The 21,482-nt window shown below is 44.3% G+C and overlaps 1 protein-coding gene across 2 annotated transcripts in view; it reads right to left on the bottom strand.

Annotated features, from left to right (window-relative positions):
* Positions 1-21,482, bottom strand: part of ADGRD1 (adhesion G protein-coupled receptor D1) — a 1,181,274-nt gene that overhangs the window by 1,009,831 nt on the left and 149,961 nt on the right. For both annotated transcript variants that reach the window (XM_085636451.1, XM_085636453.1), the window contains 2 exons: positions 18,773-18,886; positions 6,848-7,051 (listed from right to left, as the gene is read on the bottom strand). In XM_085636451.1, coding sequence (XP_085492577.1) covers positions 6,848-7,051; positions 18,773-18,886 — 318 coding nt within the window. The remainder of the gene's footprint in view (positions 1-6,847; positions 7,052-18,772; positions 18,887-21,482) is intronic.

Genomic DNA, 21,482 nt, shown 5'->3' with positions numbered 1-21,482 from the left:
TTTGTATGAGATGGAGACATGTGGTATGACTTTTTATGTTTACAACACTGGCCTTGTTGTATGTCAGCGTGGCTGATATGTTTGCATTAAGGGCCTCTTTATGAGTCGGTTTACAACGCTCTTGCACCCCGCAATGAGGTGCAAGAGCGACGCAAACCTTACATGTGATTTCAAGGAGCCACGCAAGGTCACTTTGCATGGCCCTGAATGGCTCCATAAATCTGGATTAAGGCAACGCAGCGTAAATCACTGCGTTGCCTCACTTTGCCCTGGGTAGGTGTTCCATAGGCTTTGCGTGGGTGCTCCAATGCAACTCCCATGCTTTTCGACGCATTCCCAGATTTACCAGAACTGATAGGCCTAGAAATGTGCCAAAAAGGCACAACGAGGAGAAATATCTGTATTTCTCCTCATTACTTCCTCTTTCTATGTGTGCTGTATTTTGCAGCACACATAGAAAGAGGAATGTCCCTCTCATGATTGAATTAGGGCCTGTAACGGACGCACCTACTCAGATACACCTTCTAGGTGCACATACAATAAAAAGGGCCACGAATCACGTTTAGATTACATCATGGTTCGGACACAGTTGTGGTCAAAGGTTATCGACCTTGAGGTCATTGTAAGGGATGACAGTGATCACAATCTGCTGAGGCTGGAGTTGGTTTCTCCGGTCACACAACCGAAGGAATTAGGACACAGAGATGTTCGAGCAGATAGGTTAGTCCTAACGAATGATCGGCGCAGGGTCAAGTGGGATAAGGTGGAGGCGTCTTCTGAGGACCTGGCAAAATTGTATAATTCAATCTTGCCGTGTTTTGTTGAACTAGATGTTCTAACATCTCAACAACCTCCTCCTGATTTTAATATCAAATTGCAGGCCCTGCATTCAAATCTTGTTAGTACCTTATTTTATGTGTTCAATCCATTGGTAACTAAGAGAAAGAATAGGATTCCTCTCTCCTCCTGGTTTAATGATGCTTGTCGCCTGGCAAAAAAAGAGTTGATTCGGGCTGTAAAATATGGCAATGACAAGATCCTTATTTCCGCCAAGAGAACACACTATAAAGCTATGTTGAAGCTGGCCAAACAGGATGGGACTATGCAAAATGGACCGATCTGTCCTGTGCCTTAGAACAGAATGATGCCCGTAAATTTTGGGCTATAATTAACACAGGAAGCGGCGATCCCAAACCTGCAACCGAACCTAATATAGAGGCTAACATTTGGGAAGATCACTTTAGAGCTCTGTACGCTATTGAAGTTGATATGGATTCACATCCGGTCTTACCAACATCGAATGATCCCTACGACTATATAGAGTTTTCGGTCGAGGAAGTTGTTAATGCCATCTCTAAAATTCCATCCAGTAAGGCCCCAGGGCTAGACAAACTGCCGGGAGACCTCTTTAAACATCAAATGGAGATCTGGGGACCATATCTATGTATTTTATTTAATGCAATCTTGAAAGGAATGAATGTGCCCTGCACCTGGTTGGGTGCAGAAATCGTTCCCATCTTCAAGAAGGGTTCCCCTCTGTTACCGGCAAATTATAGGCCCATTAGCCTCATAGATGTCCCGCAAAAAATCTTTGCGCGGCTCATCCTTGAACGACTGCAGGACTGGATGGAGGAGCACGCTATACTGAGCCAATACCAAGCGGGGTTTAGGAGGAACACCTCTACCATGGATCAAATCTTTCGCTTGTTATTACTATTCTGGAAAACAGCAAAGATTGAGGGTGGCAGCCTCTACATGGTATTCGTGGACCTCCGCTCCGCTTTTGATCTAGTGCCCCGAGGAAAACTTTGGGCTGTGTTGGTCAGTTTGGGGGTGCCACTACCAATCCTGGCAATACTGATTAAGTTGCATGAGGGTAATTTTGCCCAGGTGCGTCATGGGAAGAATGGGGCTTTAACTTCCAAGTTCCTCATTGGCAGAGGGGTGAGGCAGGGGTGCGTTTTAGCACCTACCCTGTTCTGCCTATACGTTAATGGTGTGATTTCCCATCTTAATAGTGCCCCTAATAATGATGCCCCAATTTTGGCAGGTAGCAGGGTGCCAGCGATTATGTTCGCGGATGACACTCTGCTACTTTCTAAATCACCAATGGGAATCCAGCGCGTGCTCGACAGTTTCGAGGACTTTTGTAGAGGTCGTGGCCTGGAAATCAATGTGAATAAAACAAAGTATATGGTTTTTAACCCCTCACCTTCCACACGGCCGAACCCAAAATTAGATTCATCAAATTTGGAAAGGGTAAAAACCTTTGATTATCTAGGAGTAACTCTAAGTGAAAATCTTTCATGGGCTCCACAAATAGCCAAAGCGCAGCTGAAACTAGCCCAGTATGCAGGGGGTATTCTTAGGTTTTCTAATACGTCTACATATAAACCTATTAAACCCCCGCTTGAAGTATATAAGAGCCAGGCCAGGGCAGCAATCTTATATGGAGCGGAACTTTGGGGGCATTTAACAGGGTTGGAACTTCCTAAAATTGAAAATAAGTTCATCAGACAGCTATTATCACTCCCACAAAGTACCCCGCTGCATCCTTTAAGGATGGATCTGGACCTGAGGCCGATTGATGATGAACTAGCCCTGAAGCCCCTTAGGTACTGGCACAGGTTGTGGACTACGCCGGAACTATTGCATTATAGACTAGAGCTGAAGGAAATTTTGGCTAGCAATGGTGTACTAAAAATCCCTTGGTTTATGTTTATAAAATCCCAGTTTATTAAACTTGGGTTAGATGACATGTGGTATGAACCGGAAACAAGCTGCAAGGTGATTTCGCGGAAGATGCTTACTAAGATCTACGTGGCCGAGCAACTTACCAGAGTACAGACTGCCCCTAAGAATGGAGTTGTAACTAAATCCTTTTTAAGTGTCAAGGATTTTTATCAATTTGAGAATTTTATGGATATTATCTATCCCATTGCATCAAGAAAATTATATCTTCAATGGAGATACGGCACTTTACCCCTGAGAGCTTTCACCAGTAGTTGGGCACTTACCTCTACCGAGGCCTGCCCTGGCTGTAGCTGTGATAAAGAGGATGAGCTCCATGTATTATTTTTTTGCTCAAAAGCTAGGAAGCATTGGATAGTGCCTATCTGCAAAAACATGGGTTTTCGGCAATGTAGCCAGGCTTTTAGAATCTTTAAAACAGACACATCTGAATGTATAGTTTTTGCAGATTCCAAATTTCTATTAGCAATGTGGAATAGAAGAAGGGGACTGATCATCACTTAATGTACTGCTATGACTTATTTTATTCTGTGTCAGGTCTGTCTGTGTATATATTTATTCTCTGTACTTTTTAAGGCAAATCGCCGAAATAAAGATATCTTGATGATGATGATGATTGAATTTGTGCAGGGAGGTGTCCCTTCCAGCATAAAAACAATCCTGCATGCAACACAGGCACACATGCACCCTGGCACAAGGATGGTGCAAGGGTGACTGTGTTGGCACTAGGCTGCTAAAAGGGCGTCTGAACGGGGAAAAGGAAGGAATGTGCTGTATTGCTTTAAATACGGTGCATTCCTGCCCTTTCCCTGCCATGCAGTGCAGCAAGTCACCTTGCTGCACTGCACTGCGTGACATTCTCGTAAATAGGCCCCTAAAACTATTCATGTGTATGACTGAAGTGCAAGGTCTAGCTCAGTGGTTCTTAACCTTTTGACTTCTGTGGACATTTCTGGAATGTGTGGACACCCACCGAGTCATTACTGGAATCTGTGGACACCCACCGAGTCATTACTGGAATCTGTGGACACCCACCGAGTCATTACTGGAATCTGTGGACACCCGCCGAGTCGTTACTGGAATCTGTGGGCACCCACCGAGTCATTACTGGAATCTGTGGACACCCGCCGAGTCGTTACTGGAATCTGTGGGCACCCACCGAGTCATTACTGGAATCTGTGGACACCCACCGAGTCATTACTGGAATCTGTGGACACCCACCGAGTCATTACTGGAATCTGTGGGCACCCGCCGAGTCATTACTGGAATCTGTGGACACCCACCGAGTCATTACTGGAATCTGTGGACACCAACCGAGTCGTTACTGGAATCTGTGGGCACCCACCGAGTCATTACTGGAATCTGTGGACACCCACCGAGTCATTACTGAAAACCGGAGACCACTTCTTAAGCAATTTCGATAATCTGAACCGCAAAACAATACACCAAAATACAGAAACAGGCCTTGATCAAACGCATACATAAAGGATGACTATTTACATAACAATGAAATATTTTATTTAATTCACAAACACATATTTTCAAAAATCTAAATGTTATCTTTAATGGGAAGGTTGCAACTTTTCTAAATTCAATGGGGCCTCCCATCATCCATGCTATAATCTGTCTGATGCACCTGCACTGCACTTACCAATCAATCTGAGGATACCAACCTAGGGCCTTATTTACGAGGCACTTACGCTGCCATTGCGTTACATTTTGTGATGCTGCGGAGGAGTACAATATGCACCAGGTATAATGCATGCAGGGTTGGCATTCCGGTGCAGAAAAGGCTCGTAGAAGTGTTGCAGTAAAATCTATGAGATTTCACTACGACACTTCTAGGACGTCGCTGCGTCAAATCCTCACGCCTGCTTGAAGCAGATGTAAGGGGTGACGCAGGTTTCACATGGGGCTTGCCCCATGTGCAATGACCTACTGTTGGTGTTGCATCTATTTCCAGACACACTCAAGCAATGCGCCATTTTTGGGCCAACAGATACAGCTGGATTCCTGAGTTATCTGTCAATCCTTGCGACATGGAGCACCGTACAGTAAATACTGCGCATCCACGGTGTTGCAAGGAGGGCGCACTGAAAAGTGTTGCATCGCTGTTTAACTGTAGCGATGCAACACTTTTCATAAATGAGGCTCTTAATTTCTAGCCACCAATTTCAAATTCCTTCACATTTACAGAATGTTTTAAAAACATTTTTTTTTTACATTTTGCTTCGTTATTTACTCTTAACTAATCTTTTAATATTGCTTTTCGGTAAGAGGGCACCATTCTATCTGTTAGTTTCATTCATTTGTCCATGATTTTGTAGTATTTAGCTGTATTCATCACCAAGGCTGGGTCTGCCAAAAAATGATTGAGAACTGGCTTGCAATAATGAACATTTTGACAAAAATACCAACGCTTTGAGAATAATTTACAACAGAAGGAAAGATTTTGAAAATAATATTTGGATCTAAAGTGATTGCAGCTCTATTCAACAAAATCATGGAGATATGAATGAAACACACAGACAGAATGCTGCCCTCCTACTGAAAAGTATTGTTGATTTAAATTGAGTTTTGCAGCGGTGGAAACTCTAGGAGTAGGCCCAATGTGCATAAGAATTGAGGGATTTTGACTGGTGCAGTCTAAAGGATCACTCCTGCCATTGTTATGAAATAATATTTTAATATTATTTAATTTTCTAAGCATCCTCGGACCCTCCGCGTAGGCGCTGCGGACCCCCAGGGGTTCCAAGACCACAAGCTAAGACCCTCTGGTGTAGATAAAAGGCCTTCGTGTCTTCTAATAAGAGCCATACGAATTGTGCAAACTAGTAAAGTATGTGCATGAAGTCATGTATTCTGAGGCTCATATTAAAAGGGTGGAGAAAGAAGCTTTTAATAAACAGAGACACTTAATTGTGACTACAAGGATAGACAAGGTTGCAAGCTATGTAGAAGAAAGGACCACACATATAGTGACAGTAGGCTTCTGAGTACTTCACTGTCCAGTCCATGAACCGACCCCTCCCTCCTCCATGGAGCGCCCTGAGTAAGGAAGGTGTAGACGATGCAGGGGTTGGGGACGGGGTTCGACACAGGGACTCATTGCTTGTAGGATGCTTCACTATGGAGTCACAACATCAGGTCTGATGACGTGGAAGGTATGGGGGAAAGCTTTACGGGACTTTGTCTACACAAATGAACTATTACAACTAGATTGTTGGATAGCTATTTATAACATAGGTAGGGATCAGACTGATTGTTAAGGGCTGGGTGCGGAAATATGATTGGGGCATATCTAACTTTTGTCTCTATGTGTCTATTAATGCTGAGCTGGTCATAATATTTACAATCATTCGTATTCAAGTAATGTGTAGAATAATGGTGCATATTTAATAATTATGCACCATAAAATCACAATATGTACGTGTGTGTGTGGTGTGTGTATGTGTGTTTGTTTGGTGTGTGTGTACATGTGTGTACCCAACAGGTACTCGCAAATTGTTCATGCAATTTCAAGGGCGCAAGGGTGCCAAATGGACACCCTGTTGCACCCCTGTAATATGCATGTGTGCACATGTGGTGCACATACATGCCCTAAGGGCATGTATGTACGCCACATGACACCTTGAAAAATGCAAAAAAGTGCACTTTTCATGGAATTCGCATATTACCACCAACTTGAAGTTGGTGGTAATTTGCGATTCCTTAAAGGCAGGTCGCATATTTTTTGGGCTTCCTGCCTTTCATTTGAGGAATCTTAAATGCATTCACAAAATAGGGAATCAGAATTTTTGCGATTCCCTATTTTGCGAATGCCTTTTGCAATGATACATCCCGAAAGGCTTTTTCCCGTTCGCAAACGGTTTGCGAACGGGAAACACGCTTGATACATCTGGCCCTAGATGTCTATGTAGGAGATAATCGATCTATCTAATTATGGTAGCAAATTTCTTGTATTCCTGTTTTGACAAATGTAATGATATTGACTTTAATCCTCATCTCCCAACTTCCTTCCAGTACTCTTATGGCTTGGTTGACTGCTCCATAAATGAGAGACTCATCACCACATGTGGCCACAATTTTGACCCACCTGGAGGGCTAATGCTCGCCTTCCAGCTACGCGCGTTCTTGCTGGTGTACATCTCCACATAGCCCTTCTGCTCGTCTGAGTAGATCTGGAAGCTGCTGGACACCAGCTTCTCGCCGGACGCCAGCGAGTATCGTGACTGCGACTGCTGCGGGAGCTCTGGCAGGGACTGGTCCTGCATCTTCCAAAAGAAGGAAAACGTTACGCCTGGCGAGAAGAAACAAGGGTGGAGGTTACTGGCAAGGAAGGCGTAGGGCGCTACACAGGCCCTGGGAAAAGGACGCACGCTTGAAGCAAGAGTACTTATGTTTCTCCAAACAGAAGTCTGACTTCAAAGAAACTAGACATTTACACTATCTTCAAAACACCTCCAATTTTTCAACAGAATGTCACAAGAACATTGGGATTGTCTCACGAAACTTTTGAAGATTAAATCAAACAGATTCATGATAAAAAATACACTTATTTGCGACAAAGCCAAGTAGATTGTATTTGTGTTAGAGTTCCTGCGCTGAAGTTGGGGTATTTCTACATTGTCTTGCTCCTAACCAAACCAGACAGTTTCTGCCCTTTTCCTGCACCCGCTGGGCATTTCCCGCTTCTGCGTGTTGCGTGTTCTACCTGGGCATTGCCTTTTGGGATTACTGCTTTCGATTGTTACTAGGTATTCCTAAAGTCCTTGCATTGTGAGGCGCTTCCTCCGTGTGCCTTCCATGAAGCTGGTGTCCATTACTGTTGACCCAGACCTCAAAGGTACCCCCAGCCCCCCACTTAGCTAGCGTCTGCCTTTGGCTCCTCTCTATTGGACAGCTGAGTGTGCCCATCCATCTGTCTTGTGCTCTCTGCTTGTGCTGCAGGTTGAAAGGTTTGCTTTGCTGTGTATATATATATATTATCTACTGGCGGTCGCCAGTAGATAGTTATAGTTAGGACCGTGTTTCCATAGGAAATACGCAACATTCTATTTGGAATAACTTTGGCGCCGGTTGACGAATCCTCGCAAAATTTTCAAAATAGGTGGGGCGCTCCGCTCCGTTCCTACCCTGAAAGTCTCGGGGGGATTCGTCAAGCGGGGGCTGAGAAAAAAGGGGGATCCCAAAACGCGTTTTCTCCATGCAATTTTCCATAGGGATCTTTAGTCCAAGGTACAGCCCGAACGGCTGAACAGAATTACTTGAAATTTGGCAGAGAGGTAGTCCTCAGGTCAGGGATGTGCATTTTGCAGGTCTGGTGTCAATCTGTTCAGTAGTTCCTGAGAAAATCAAAAGTAAAATCATATATATATATGTGGGCGGAGCCTAACCACACATCTCATCCGGAGATCTGATTGGCTGTCAGCACTTCATCCAAGAAGTGTTGGCAGCCATCTTGGGACCAATATACATGATAGCACCTCATTAAAAAGCATTGCAGTTAATAGAAGGTTTTAAGACTTTAGTTACATTATAAATCATTTGTTGATGGTACCATACTCATTTTAGGAATTGTGGTATGTTCTAAGGTGATTTCACCATGTGAAAAAGCCTTCTGCTGGGATATCATGATTGAGAGAAAAATATTTTCTCATGCTTTTCCCACAGAGGTTTGGAAGGTGATCTATAAGCTAAACTGAGAGCTTATTTTCTGTAAATTCACATTATCTTTCTCAGTCATGTGAGAATGAAGTCTGACATTCTCAGTAAAACATGTACATCTAACAAGGGCAGAGACTGTCAGTTCATTCCTTTGTGTTCTACTGCAGCTTCCCAGAGTGTTCCAAAGAACAACTAGAGCGCTAACAGTCCTACTTATGATAAACGTATGGCACACCTGAAGCCATCTTGCTTGGATTAAAGTGGTAACTCTTAAAACGAGGGGGTTCATTTTTCCATAAACAGTATGATTAGTGCTGCAGAAAGAAAAATTAGGGCACATTTTGAGTGACTTCTCAAATCCTCTTCTATTTCATTAAAAAATTCTGACATGCAGACTGAAACATGCACTTTCAATACCAGCAGCAGTTTTCCCTGCTGAGCAGTAGCTTTACTACAGTGATCTAATGACCAAAAGAGTGCTAACATTCTGAATTTATGGCAAATGTGTGAAACATCTGAATGCCTTTGGAATCAAAGTAAAAAACTGAAAGTATTTCCTACTGAGGAGACTGCAGTAAATGAGGAAATTAGGAAACTTCATAACAAATAAGTCTGACAAGATGGCCACCAGAGACAAAAGAGCCCAAATGTAGCCCAAATATCACCCAGATGTAGCCCAAGTATAGCCCAATGACAGAATGTCCCAGAGAGTTCTTAAAAACAACTAGAGCGCTTACTGTCTTCATTATGACAAAAGTATGGCACACCTGAAGCCATCTTGATTGGAATAAACTGGTAACACTTAAAACATTTAATTTAAAAAGGAACACAATGAGGGGGTTCATTTTGCCATAGAAATTATGATTAATGCTGAAGAAAGAAAATGAGGGCACATTTTGAGTGACTTCTCAAATCCTCTTCTATTTCATTAAAAAATTCTGACATGCAGACTGAAACATGCACTTTTAATACCAGGAGCAGACTTCCATGGTGAACAGTAGTTTTACTACAGTGATCTAATGAGCAACTAGAGTGCTAACATTCAGAATTTATGGCAAATGTGTGACATATCTGAATACCTTCATGATGGAATCAAAGTAAAAAAATGAAAGCATTTCCTACTGAGGAGACTGCAGTACATGATGAAATTAGGAAACTTCATAACAAATAAATCTCCCAAGATGGCCACCGGAGACAAAAGAGCCCAAATGTAGCCCAAAATCACCCAGATGTAGCCCAAATATAGCCCAATGACAGAAGTGTGCAAAACACTTATTATTTTGTGTTTTTGCAGTGTTATATAGTGCAGACTTGTCAGGTATTGGAGTGCTTTACATGAGCATTGGTTACATCACACAAGAACAAATTTATTTTGGTTGTAGACATGGGGAGACTAAGTGATTTGACCAGAATCACAGAATGTCGAGCTGAAGCAGAAACTCCAACCTGGTTCCCCAGTTGCAAAGTCTGCAGTTCTGGAAGTAACACCACATCCTCTCCCCTAAGTGCAACATTTAATCAAGTGGTCAACTGGATAAAAAAACATAAAGGTAACAAATAATTTAAAAGTGCTTTCTCGCTATTTGAAAACTCAGAAAATATGTCCTTATTTTAGTCTTTTAGAGCACTAACCATAATTTTGATGCCAATAAGACCCTCTCATATATGTAATTTCTAAAGGAAATGCTCTAGGTATTACAGTTTTGATTACATCAAGATGACGTCAGGCGTTCCACACTTTTGTAATAAATATAGAATGTTAGCAATCTGTTCATTAGGATACTGTTGAGAGGCAGAGGCCAGGGGCACGGACTCTGAAAATTGAAGGCAGGTAGGAGGGTGCAAAGACAACAATTTAACCACACTGAGCAGGCAGGAAGGGCCGTGGCAGAACAACAGACTATGAAGGGCAGTGGAAAGGGGGGCACGGGCAACAAACCAACAATACAGGACTTGCAAGAGAGGCTGTGGCAATGTAATAGACCATTGTGGGCAGAAGGAAGAGGCAATGGTAGTACAACCATACATGCCAACAGACCCGATTCAGCCAGGAAACGTCCAATGTTTTTAAGCTCAAATGGGCTTTATTTTATCTGTCTCCTGGCTACAATCTCCTCTTTTTCAATGTAACTCAAAGGGGAAAATCAATACCCCAGTTTTTTTTCAAAATCTCCCTCTTACCAAGTTCAAAATGTTCGCAAGTATGGTACATTGGATCATGGAAGGAAATGGGGTAGGGACATGGACTTGGATAACAGAGGACAGGAGGGACATGGAGAGGTGCACCAAACTGACCCTGCAGGGCAGGCATCAGGGTTTGCAGCAGCACAATACACCACACAGGGCATGCGGGACGGGAGTGCAGCACAACAATCCATAGAAAGCAAGAGGGAGGGGACAGGACCATGCACATGAACAACAGAGAACAGAGGGGCAAGAGGCAGGACCATAATGGACAGACAGGAGAGAAAGCTGCAGCATAACAGACCATAAAGGGCAGGAGGGATGGATCAGGGGCATTACAATGGAACAGACAAGCCAGGAGGGAGGGAGTAGGGGTCTGCACATGTAAACAGAGGGCTGGGGGCAAGGGGGCAGGGCAGGAGCAGCAAGATAGCCATGGAGGTCAGGCAGGATGGGCACTAGAAGCAAGACACACCATGAAGAGCAACAGTGAGACTGTGATGGCATACACACAGACCATGGAGGGAAGGTGGGAGGGGTTCTGGGGCAGCTAACTGACCACACAGGGAAGGTGGGAGGGGCCATGGCAGCACAGAAGACCATGCATGCCAAGTGGGAGGGTTAGTGGTAGCACAATGGCTATGATGGGCAAGAAGGAGGGTGCAGGGGCATGCACAAAGGACGATGGAGGATAGAAGGGAGGGTCAGGACCTGTGCACAGACAAGAAAGTTCAGGGGAAGGGGCCTCACAACAGACCGCACGGGGCAGGCAGGAGGAGCAGTTGCAGCACAACAGACCAGGGAGGGCAGAAGGGTGTGGCAGTACAATGGACCATGTAGGACAGGAGGAAGAGGATCGGGGCATGGCATGTGGACAGGCAGGGTGGAGGTGGCAGGGACAGGTTACAGTCATCTGACAATGCTAGGCAGGTGGGAGGGGAGTGGCAGCTCAACAGAACACTCAGAGTAGATAGGAGTGGCAGGTCCATGGAACATGGTGGGCAAAAAGGATGGAGCAGGGGCATACACAAAGACATCGGAGGGCAGGGGGAAGGAAAATAGGGGCAGCAAGCTAAGCACAGAGTTTAAGCAGGAGGTCAATGATGCGGCATAGAATTGGGCAATGGAGGGCAGGAGGAGTAGACTGGTACATCATACTAAATTGAGGGCAGCGGCAGCACATCAGACCATGCATGGCAGGAGGGAGGAGGCTAGTCCATGGATTCACACAACAGAGAATAGGGAGGAGGGGGATGGGGCAGCAAGCTAACTGTTCAGAGAAGGCGGGTATTAGGAACTTTATTGTTTTTAAAACGTGTGTCTGTGCGAACTACTTAAAATATGAACAAGTATGCAGCATAATCTCACTTTTATACAGGAAGAAGAGGATGTTTGTGACTGTGACTCCGGGCTCACTTGGAAGAAACACCCCCTGACCCTCCACCCCCTATCGCAAAATGTAATGCCCGTGAAAAGGGTAGGTGAACACAGTGTTATATAGAACATAGTCCTGAGAGCACGATTGAAAATGAAAACTAGATATAGTATATGGTATAAACTATGCACCAAAAAGTGTGATATAAGATGAACCGGGCATGAAATATAATATGCAATACATTGTGCGCAATGACAGATTCATTGGAGAGCGCGAGATAGCACAGGCACTAGCGCGTGCTATGCGATATGCGCCTTGGAGTGTAATATGCACAGGGCAGTGTTGTGTAACCTAACTAGTCTCTAAAGTTGTAATATAAAATATGTACTGGGGAGCGTAACGTTGCATATGCACTGTGACAAAGATATGGATCCCAGATTGTAATATGTATGGCATAGCACTGTGCGTTATAACATAGGCATCGAGGAAGGCATGTTAGATGGGGCAATATAACCTGTGCGAAGACAAGTGTGGCATGACATATTCACAGGGTGGTGTTACAGTGCACATGGGCTAGAGAGTGTCATAGCATATGCACTAGCTAGTGGAATACAACACAGAGGTGTGTGGCACTCAGCAGGCAATGGTGGGTGTAACACAGCATTGGGCTCTGCCAGGAGCGCGCTGTGACTCTCAAGTGATGTTCGTCCCCTTTCCAGAGAGTAAAATAAAAAGTATTACACATCCGGCAGTGGATGTGTGTTTTATTAACCGTGAGGGGGGTTTCTTGCATAGTTTTGGTCGAATTTTTGTTGAATCCCCTTTGAATGGCTTGGTGTGCATGTGTATTAAATGTGCCCGTCAATAGCTACCCATGTTTGTATAAATTAACGACAAGGGTGTCTACCAGGATTAGGCACGGTAGGGCATCAGACATGTCAGAGCTTCAGTAGTGGTGTAAATACATTCCACGTGGATTCATTGTATGCATAGTCGCCTTTTAATGAATATCACGCAAATCGTCATGGTGATAGGTACGTACGGTTTGTCCAGCATGTCCTAGGTGTGTCTATAAATATATATTTTTTAAAAATAATAAAAAACAGTGGCCGGCCCTGGGGATTGGGGTCAAAAAAATATAATTAGGAGACAGGCCCTGGGGGATGGGGTCATCAGGGCCAATAAATTAGAATAAGAAGGGGAACCACACAGCCCCCCTTCTTAAAAAATTAAAATAAATAAAAGACTGGTATCGTGCCGGAGGCCACGCCCCCTCCTTGCAGCACTCTGCAAACGCGCCCCCAGGTGAGTTGTAAGTTGGGGAATTAATTCCTCTTCAATACTGAGGGTCCCTGAGGGCCAACTAGCCCAACAGGCATCTCCAGTATGCACCAGGGAGCTGCGCTGCAGACAGGTGTTCTGAGGCCAAGCCCCTTTTTACACTTCTCTGCAACGCAGCTCTGTGGCGCTTACTGGAGGTAACTAGTGGTCTAGTTTGACCCTAGGGACCCTTAGGATTCAAGGGGACTTAATCTCTCAACTTAGAACAGCCACAGGGCGCGTTTACACAGTGGTGAAGGGAGGGGACGGGGCCTGAGGTGACGTGTGCAAACACGCACTATGGCACGTTTTAAATTGGGGATATAATTTTCCTTCAATACTGAGGGCCCCTGGGGGCTAACTAGCCCACCAAGTGCTTCCAGTAAGCGCCACTGAGCTGCATTGCAGAGAGGTGGTCCAGGCCGTGCCACTTTTTACACCTCTCTGCAACGCACTTACTGGAGGTACCTAGTGGGCTAGTTGGACCCTAGGGACCCTCAGGATTCAAATGAACTTAATCTCCCAACTAAAAACGGACACAGGGCGTGTTTACAGAGTGGTGAAGGGAGGGGACGGGGCCTGAGTTAACGTGTGCAAAAACGCCCTGTGGCCTGTTTTAAGAGGTAGTTTTAATCCCCCTGCCCTATTATATACTAGGGGCTTACAGAGGAGGTCATGCTAATCACAGGGGGACCCCAACACATAATGTTCCCTAGTGTATGTAGGTGTTTTCACTGTATTCTAAGTGTCTTTTAACATAGCACTGGCTCTAGGACTGGTTAGTCAGACTCAGTTACCACCAGTATCCGTCTGAAAAAGTTGAGGGTACAGGATGATTTTGCAACAGGGCTTCTTTCTGCTCTTCTTTTTGTTCTTTCTGCACGTTATCCTTCTTCCTGCACTTTTCTTCGTCTTTGAGGACTTCTGTTGCTTCTTTCTGCACTTCTTTTTTTTCTTTCTGTGCATTTTTTCTTCTTTCTTCACATGTCCTATCTCTGTAGGCATAGTTAGAAATTAGCATTTAAAAATCCTTTGAAATTCACAGAAAAAAACATAGGTTTCAGGCACGTTATAGTTAGGAATTAGCATTTAAAAAACCTCAGAAATTCACTGAAAAAACCATAGGTTTCAGGGGTGTTATAGTTAGCTGGACTTTTCACTTGTACAAAACCATTGAAATTCCCCCGTTATAGTTAGTTCAGCTAACTATAAGTCGCGCGCCCGCAATGCACTGCTGATGATGTCACATATTACATCACTCATGACATGGTCAGTGACATCACTCATGACATCACTGATGACATCTCAAATGACATCACTGATGACATCATCCAGTGAATGTGTGTTTTTCTGAAAATTAAATATGTTTTATATATGTTTATCTCAAGGTCGATGGAAGAATAAATGGGTATATAAGTGTCACCAAATTCTGGCCAGTGTTACACACTGACAAAGATCTTGTAAGCAATGTAGGGATATTGCACCAGATCACCTTTAGAAAAGCCAAATCCCTGAAGGATACACTTTGTAGAGCAGTTGAACCAGTGGAGACGAAAAATCTAGGAATACAGGGGTTTTATCCATGCTGGAATTGCAAAGCATGCAAAAACAGTTCCCACAAGAAAGAATGCAAATTGTCACCAGATTGCAAACCGTTTAGGATACTGAAACACACATCCTGTAATACCGAATTTGCAATTTATGCCCTATTTTGCCCGTGCAAAAAAGCATACATTGGCAGTACCATCCACAAGGCAAAGAAGAGGGTCTTGGAGCATTTGCGTGCAATAAAAAATGGGGATAAGCAATATCCCATGGCAAGACATTTTCAGAGTCACCATGGACAAAACAACTCTTTGCTAAATTTCTGTGTGTTAGACTCAATACGACTCAATGAAAGAGGTGGGAACAGAGTGCAAGATCTTAGACGTCTTGAGTCTAAATTGATTATACAGTATAAGACCTTAGTTCCCAATGGACACAACTGTGATGAAGAAATGGAAGTTCACTTGGGTTAAGAGAGTACATCCTTCTTGATGTTTTTTGGTACTGCTGGTGCTCTATATATTCTCAGTACAGTTTGTAATAAGTCCCTAAGTGTGGAGATTTAAAGAAAAATTGTTCCTTCATTCTTTGTTAGCCTAAAAATGTATTTTAAGTAGTTATTAATTCACTATTCGAAAAGTGTCTGTTTTTGTGGTATATTGTATTTTGTAGTTGATATCAAAATGTGATTTTTTTAATATTATTTTATTTCTTTTTTCTCATAGAGAACAGAGAAGTCATCATTGAAATGCAAATCAGTTAAAGTATCCGGGGATTGTTTCCACGAAGAAAGATAAGAGTGACACTCTTGGTAGGGAAGTCCTACAATAAGCAGAATGTTATGAAGAGACTATTTTGACCCACTTGGGTTTGATATCGAGTGCATATTGGTTCACCGGAATTCTAGTAAGTTAAGTTGCATCAGCACTTAGATACCGCATTTAAACTTGTCAGAGATTGTATTATTAATCAAGGCACAGCATTTAATCCTTTGATTGAAGGAATATCATGAATGTATTTTGGTCTTTGCTCCTTTACTAAGAATTTAAGAATGATCTTATAGACATTGTAATTATTACGAAAGCTTTTCTTAACATGAGATCAACACCATTCAAAGATGGCGGGATTTGCCCTTTTGCATTCAATTTGAAGTGAAGCAACCCCCAAAGATTAAGTCTGTTCTCTATGTTGTTGTATTTTCACATGATCACATGGTTGTTTATTTAAACAATACTTTATTGTAACCACTACACTTGTGAACAAGGGAGCAAGTCCCGAAACGCATAGAGTGGGCCGTTTTTTGTAAAATAAATTTGCGCATTTAAAACCAAAAGAGTCCGTGGTTGCTGTTACTTTTTCGTATCCCGAAGAAATCAGCTTTGGTGCATTTGCTGAGGTTAGCTTCCTCGCTACGGACCGCCATTGTGAGAGGCCGGGAAAAGGCGACTTTCGGTGCGGTGAACACCGATGCATAAGTATTGATATATATATATATATATATATATGTATATATATATATTTATATATATATATACACACACACTTATAAAGGTACAAGCACACATTCATTTACAAAGATGCTCAAATGCATGCATACGCATTCATATATTTGTATGTGGGTGTGTGTACATATATATATATACATATATATTTATATATTTTTTTTTCCAGCACCAGCCTGGCTTGAGCGGTGCTCTGCCCCTTTAGTCCCAGGCGCACAACAGCACTCAGCCTCCCACCTCCGACACACGGTACCATTTCAACGCTGCGTCAAGAAAGATGCCGGCCCTCCATCGGGATACAAGCAACTTAGTTTGATGGAACACTCTAAATAAACATGTTTCACTAAAGCCTTTCTCAAGAGAGGAAATGTACTAACATTCCATTTCCTGTTAAATGCACAATTATAAACACATAAACAAGGCTGCGTGATTAAAACAAAGAAAATGTGTAAACATCATTACGCCTTAATAATGACAGAAATAATTGGGCATATGCTAGAAACTGTCACAGAGGAGTCTGAAACACTGACAGTCCTGCACTGAAATTCAGCATCACTGCCAGTGCATCCCTGGCGCCATGGGGCGTGCTTGCTATAGCCTAGAACCAATTCCAATGTAACAATATTGTGCCAAGTTTGGTGTTAATCTACTCAACAATTTTTGCTACTGCTGTGAACAAAATTTCCTATGAGAGCTAAAATGAGAAAACACATCTTCTTTGCACCTGTTACCGTTTCTTCTCAAAACTGTATGACAATTGGCATGCCAGACCTTGGCTGACCATGCTAAACAATCGCCAAACATGGCGCAGGTCCATCCAAAAGGAAGTGGGAGGGGCGGCCGCGATTACATTTACACTTAAGGTTGAACCGTTGCAACCAGGGTAAGCTTCATGGCGGTGCGACTGGTGCAGATGCACCTGGGCCAAATTCAGAGGGCACAGCATATAGAAATAACATATGGTTTAAAAGTACATGCTGCAGAGCTCCTTGTGTGTCCAGCAGTTTGTTCACAACAATAAAAATGCCAGGGTAGATATTGTTCCTGCTAAAGAGAGAGATCGGAGTTCTGTCTAGTGGCCGTTTTGACTCATAATAAAGTAGCGCAGAGGGTTAATGTGCTGGATGCAAAAAACGTGCACGATGCAGATCACAGAAATGAGTGTAATTGAACTATGAGTGCCAAAAAAAATTACAAAATTAAATGTATGTCAGAGAGGAGCTATGGAGAGATGAGGGGAACAGGACTCCGTAGAGTAGGAGGTCATTGGGAGGGTACCAAAAAATATTGTTGCAGTGGACGTCACTAGTGCCAAAGCCTGCCCTGGTTGCAACAGAGCTTTACTCCTGGTAGTTATATGATGTCTTTACTGCTGGAAGTTATATGATGTACTGTCCCTTCAAAGCATCCTGTTGGCTGCCTTTATAGAATAGCTGCTTTATCCATCTTGAAAGAATGGTTCCACATTGGTTTTCAATAACAAGTCTCCTTCCCCTGAACTTGGACACGTCCACGACCCCCCCACCACCCACCACCCATCTCCAAACACACACACAAAGATGCATAGCTGCCAAGTTGAAGAACAATCTCACTGTGTCAGGAGAGGGCGGGGTCTTGAAGAGGGTGTTGCTCGTCCCGAGAGGAACCTGCAAGGCACTTTTGAACCCCACTCCGCCCCAAGCCCCTTCCTCCCCCCCCAAAACAAAGCTTGCTGAGGCTGGTGCCGGTGTCCTGGGGTGTTTTTACCCCCCTTAATGGACTTCAGCAGTTCAAAGCTTCGAGAAACTAGCTGGAAAACCACTATTTACAGGGGTTTTCAGCTTCTTTTCTCTGCCGCTGTGTGACATCGGCTCCTCACCGGGAGACCATGTGATGGAAACCGATATTGTGTGTCACGTGGCAGCACCATGTGAGTTGGAAAGTATGAAGATGAAACACTTAAAAACTTGGAAGGAGTGAAAGAAATACCAACGTTGTGTAAAAACAAGAAGAAATGTGAGGTGGGTGACAGCGAGGAAATGTGAAGACAAACGTGGAATGTAAAGAGAGAGAGTAGAGTGAAGCATTCCTTAATAATGATGCCAGGATGCAGATGAGTTGATAGAAGTAAGTTTAATCCATAGAGATCCCATCCATACAGACACTGGTACAAACAGCAACTCCCAGTTTACATCCAAATCTCACCCACCTAGACTTCAGTGACCTCATAGATGACACTACTAACATTCCTGAGCTAACATCCAAAAGTATGATGAGGCATTGTAAGTGTATGCCATACTCATGACATACTACATAGAGGTAGAGAGAGAGATAAAGAGAAGGAGAATAAGAGAGGGAGGAAACGACAGAGAAAAGAGACTGGGCGAGGTGAAAGAGAGACAGGGGACACCAGGCGTGGCGGGGGTGAGTGGGGGGGACAGATACTGACCTCTGGGCCCGCACACCGTCAGGTTCGTAAGGCACGAGTTTCTGTAACTTCCGAAGTAAATGTAAGGCTTGGCCGTGAGGTACATCCCCTGGTTAACCATCCCTTCCACGATATCTGGAGAAGAGACAAAGTGTCAGAAACACATCATTTAAAGGGTTAAAAATGGAAAAATTAGATTTCAGCTGAAACGAAATGTATTTAATTTCTTTGTTTAATTTCAGCAAGCAAGAAGATGTTGACATGTAAAGGCATTAGGCTCGCGCTGCATGTACCTTGAAAATCAAAACTTGTGTGTTTAGTGTAACAACAAACAGAATAAAGACATTGTTCCGGGTACCCAGCGCATGATCACAAGCAGCTTAGAACACGTGAACACAACGGGCCCATTCAGGGCTGGCTTGGGATTTCGGACACACCTGAGCACACTTCAGGCACACACATTGAAGCCCTGTGGCATTATTCTCATGATTGTCTTGGACCGCTGGTTCCGCGCACCCGGACCAGCGACCCACAGCAGACATTCCATGATGGCCGACCCTAAACAAGGTGTTCCAAGATGGCTGACCCTGAACAGGTTGTTCCAAGATGGCCGACCCTGAACAGGAAGTGCTCCAGATCCAGGACTACACTGATTCACTGATCCTTCTGTGGTGTCCCACGAACCCTCACTAATGTAGCCCCTTGGCCATGTCCAGGACAATGGCGCTACGTGTGCGCTGTGTGCCACAACATGGGAAAAATTACAAACAACTGACAAACTTTCAGTATGTACTCTGGGGGTTATGGTAGACACAAGGAGTACAGATATTAGGATACTCCACACGCACATGGAGTACGATGGCCAGTCAACAAAACAACGCTGCACCCACAATGAGTGTGGCCGGGCCGACCTGGCGGTAGCGGGCACTGGTTGTTTTCCTGGTTGGAACGAAGGGTGGGGGCCGTTTTTTGAGTGGTAGGGGACGTTTTTGTTACTAGGGGCGAGTTTACAGCAGTGCTGCAATATCGGCCCCCTGCAACAAAAGCAGGAGCAGCGCTTCTCACTCGCCGCCCAATGGGGTCGGTCCCACTGAATTGCTAGGGCTTGTTTGTGTTCCCAGTCCGGCCCTGGAATGTGGCCTCCTGGAGACCCCACATTGACAAGGACACTCCACAATTACTACAGGCACAAAGAGTACAGGTGCTGGGAGGGAATACTTCCATGCTGAGTACGAACACTAGTGATTTGTGCCCCCACAATCAGTGTGGACTCCAGGAGACCCCACATTGAACACGGACACTCCACAACTACTACAGGCACAATGAGTACAGGTTCTGGGAGTGAATACTTGCATGCTGAGTACGAACACTAGTGATTTGTGCCCCCACAATCAGTGTGGACTCCGGGAGACCCCACATTGAACACGGACACTCCACAATTGCTACAGGCACAATGAGTACAGGTGCTGGGAGGGAATATTTCCATGCTGAGTATGAACACGAGCGATCAGTGCCTCCACAATCAGTGTGGCCTCCAGGCAACACTTCACTCTCAGTGAGTATAGCCTCACATGGCACCACATGATCATACGTACTTCAGAACCGACTCCATCCAGATTGAGCATGGACTTTGGACCACACTACCCACATATGGCGCATCATCATTAGGTAGTATTGCACCTCCAGCGAGTATGGCCACCATACAACCCTTTGCCCACAGAGAGTATTGTGATTAGGTGACACTACACTCATATCAAGAATGGCACATTGGGCGTGGATGGACTCTGGGACACGCAGCAGGCATGTTGAGTAAGGATAATGAGCATTAATACTACTGTGTGGGACGCCAGCTACATTTTGGGGACTACCAACCCCGGGATCCTTTTTCAGAAGCTTTGAGCGGGCAGAGGAGACGGACCCCTCTGGTACTTTGAGCGCTATAAAGCGCTACGCAGACACCCGCAGTGCAGGACGCCACCTACATTGTGGGAAACAACAGCACCAGGATCCTTTTCAGAAGCTTTGCAGGGGCTGAGTGGGCGGGCCCCTCTGGTACTTCATGCACTATGAAGTGCTACACAGACACTCACTGTTTGGGACCCACGTGGGACCAAGGGCAGGCCCATTTCCACCCGTCATCATCCAAAAGAGGTCAGGCTGACAACCCTTTGACTCTAGCTTTCATGATATGTATGTCTTTTAAATGTCAGAAATGGCTAACCAACAGATTTAAACAAAATGACTAGCTAACTGAGCCTTTTATTTTGGAAGTACAACTGCTTTTGGGTCCCCAAAGAGAAACTGAGTTGATGTTCGCTCAGGAGCCATAGTCCCGAATGACTCCAAAAGCAACTACATCAAAACTAGAGAAAATATCGTTATGGCCGGATTGGCCTATAGGGCGACCAGGCAGTGACCGATGGGCTGGCCTGACCAGTCGGTGTGTGGGCTGCTTCTTTGACTGTTTCTGGGCTCTTTTATGGTCCCTTCAGATGGTTTTTACTGCTAATTTCCCTGATGTTAAAATAAACCTTGACCAATTTGGGAAAAAGCAGAATTTGCCTGGAGATGACTCTAAATGGCCGTACACGGCTCCAGATGCAGTAACATACCTAGGGAATCTGGCAATACGAACTTGAAGGATAAATCCCATTGTCTTATGGGACTCCTAAGAGAACGTGTGCAATAAAGTGATATATGGACCAGGTCTGATTATAGAACAAATCTCCCT

Source organism: Triturus cristatus, chromosome 11 (genome assembly GCF_964204655.1).
Source record: "Triturus cristatus chromosome 11, aTriCri1.1, whole genome shotgun sequence".
NCBI lineage: Eukaryota > Metazoa > Chordata > Amphibia > Caudata > Salamandridae > Triturus > Triturus cristatus.
Note: the sequence above shows the minus strand (reverse complement) of the source record. Positions and strands in the feature narration are given on the sequence as shown.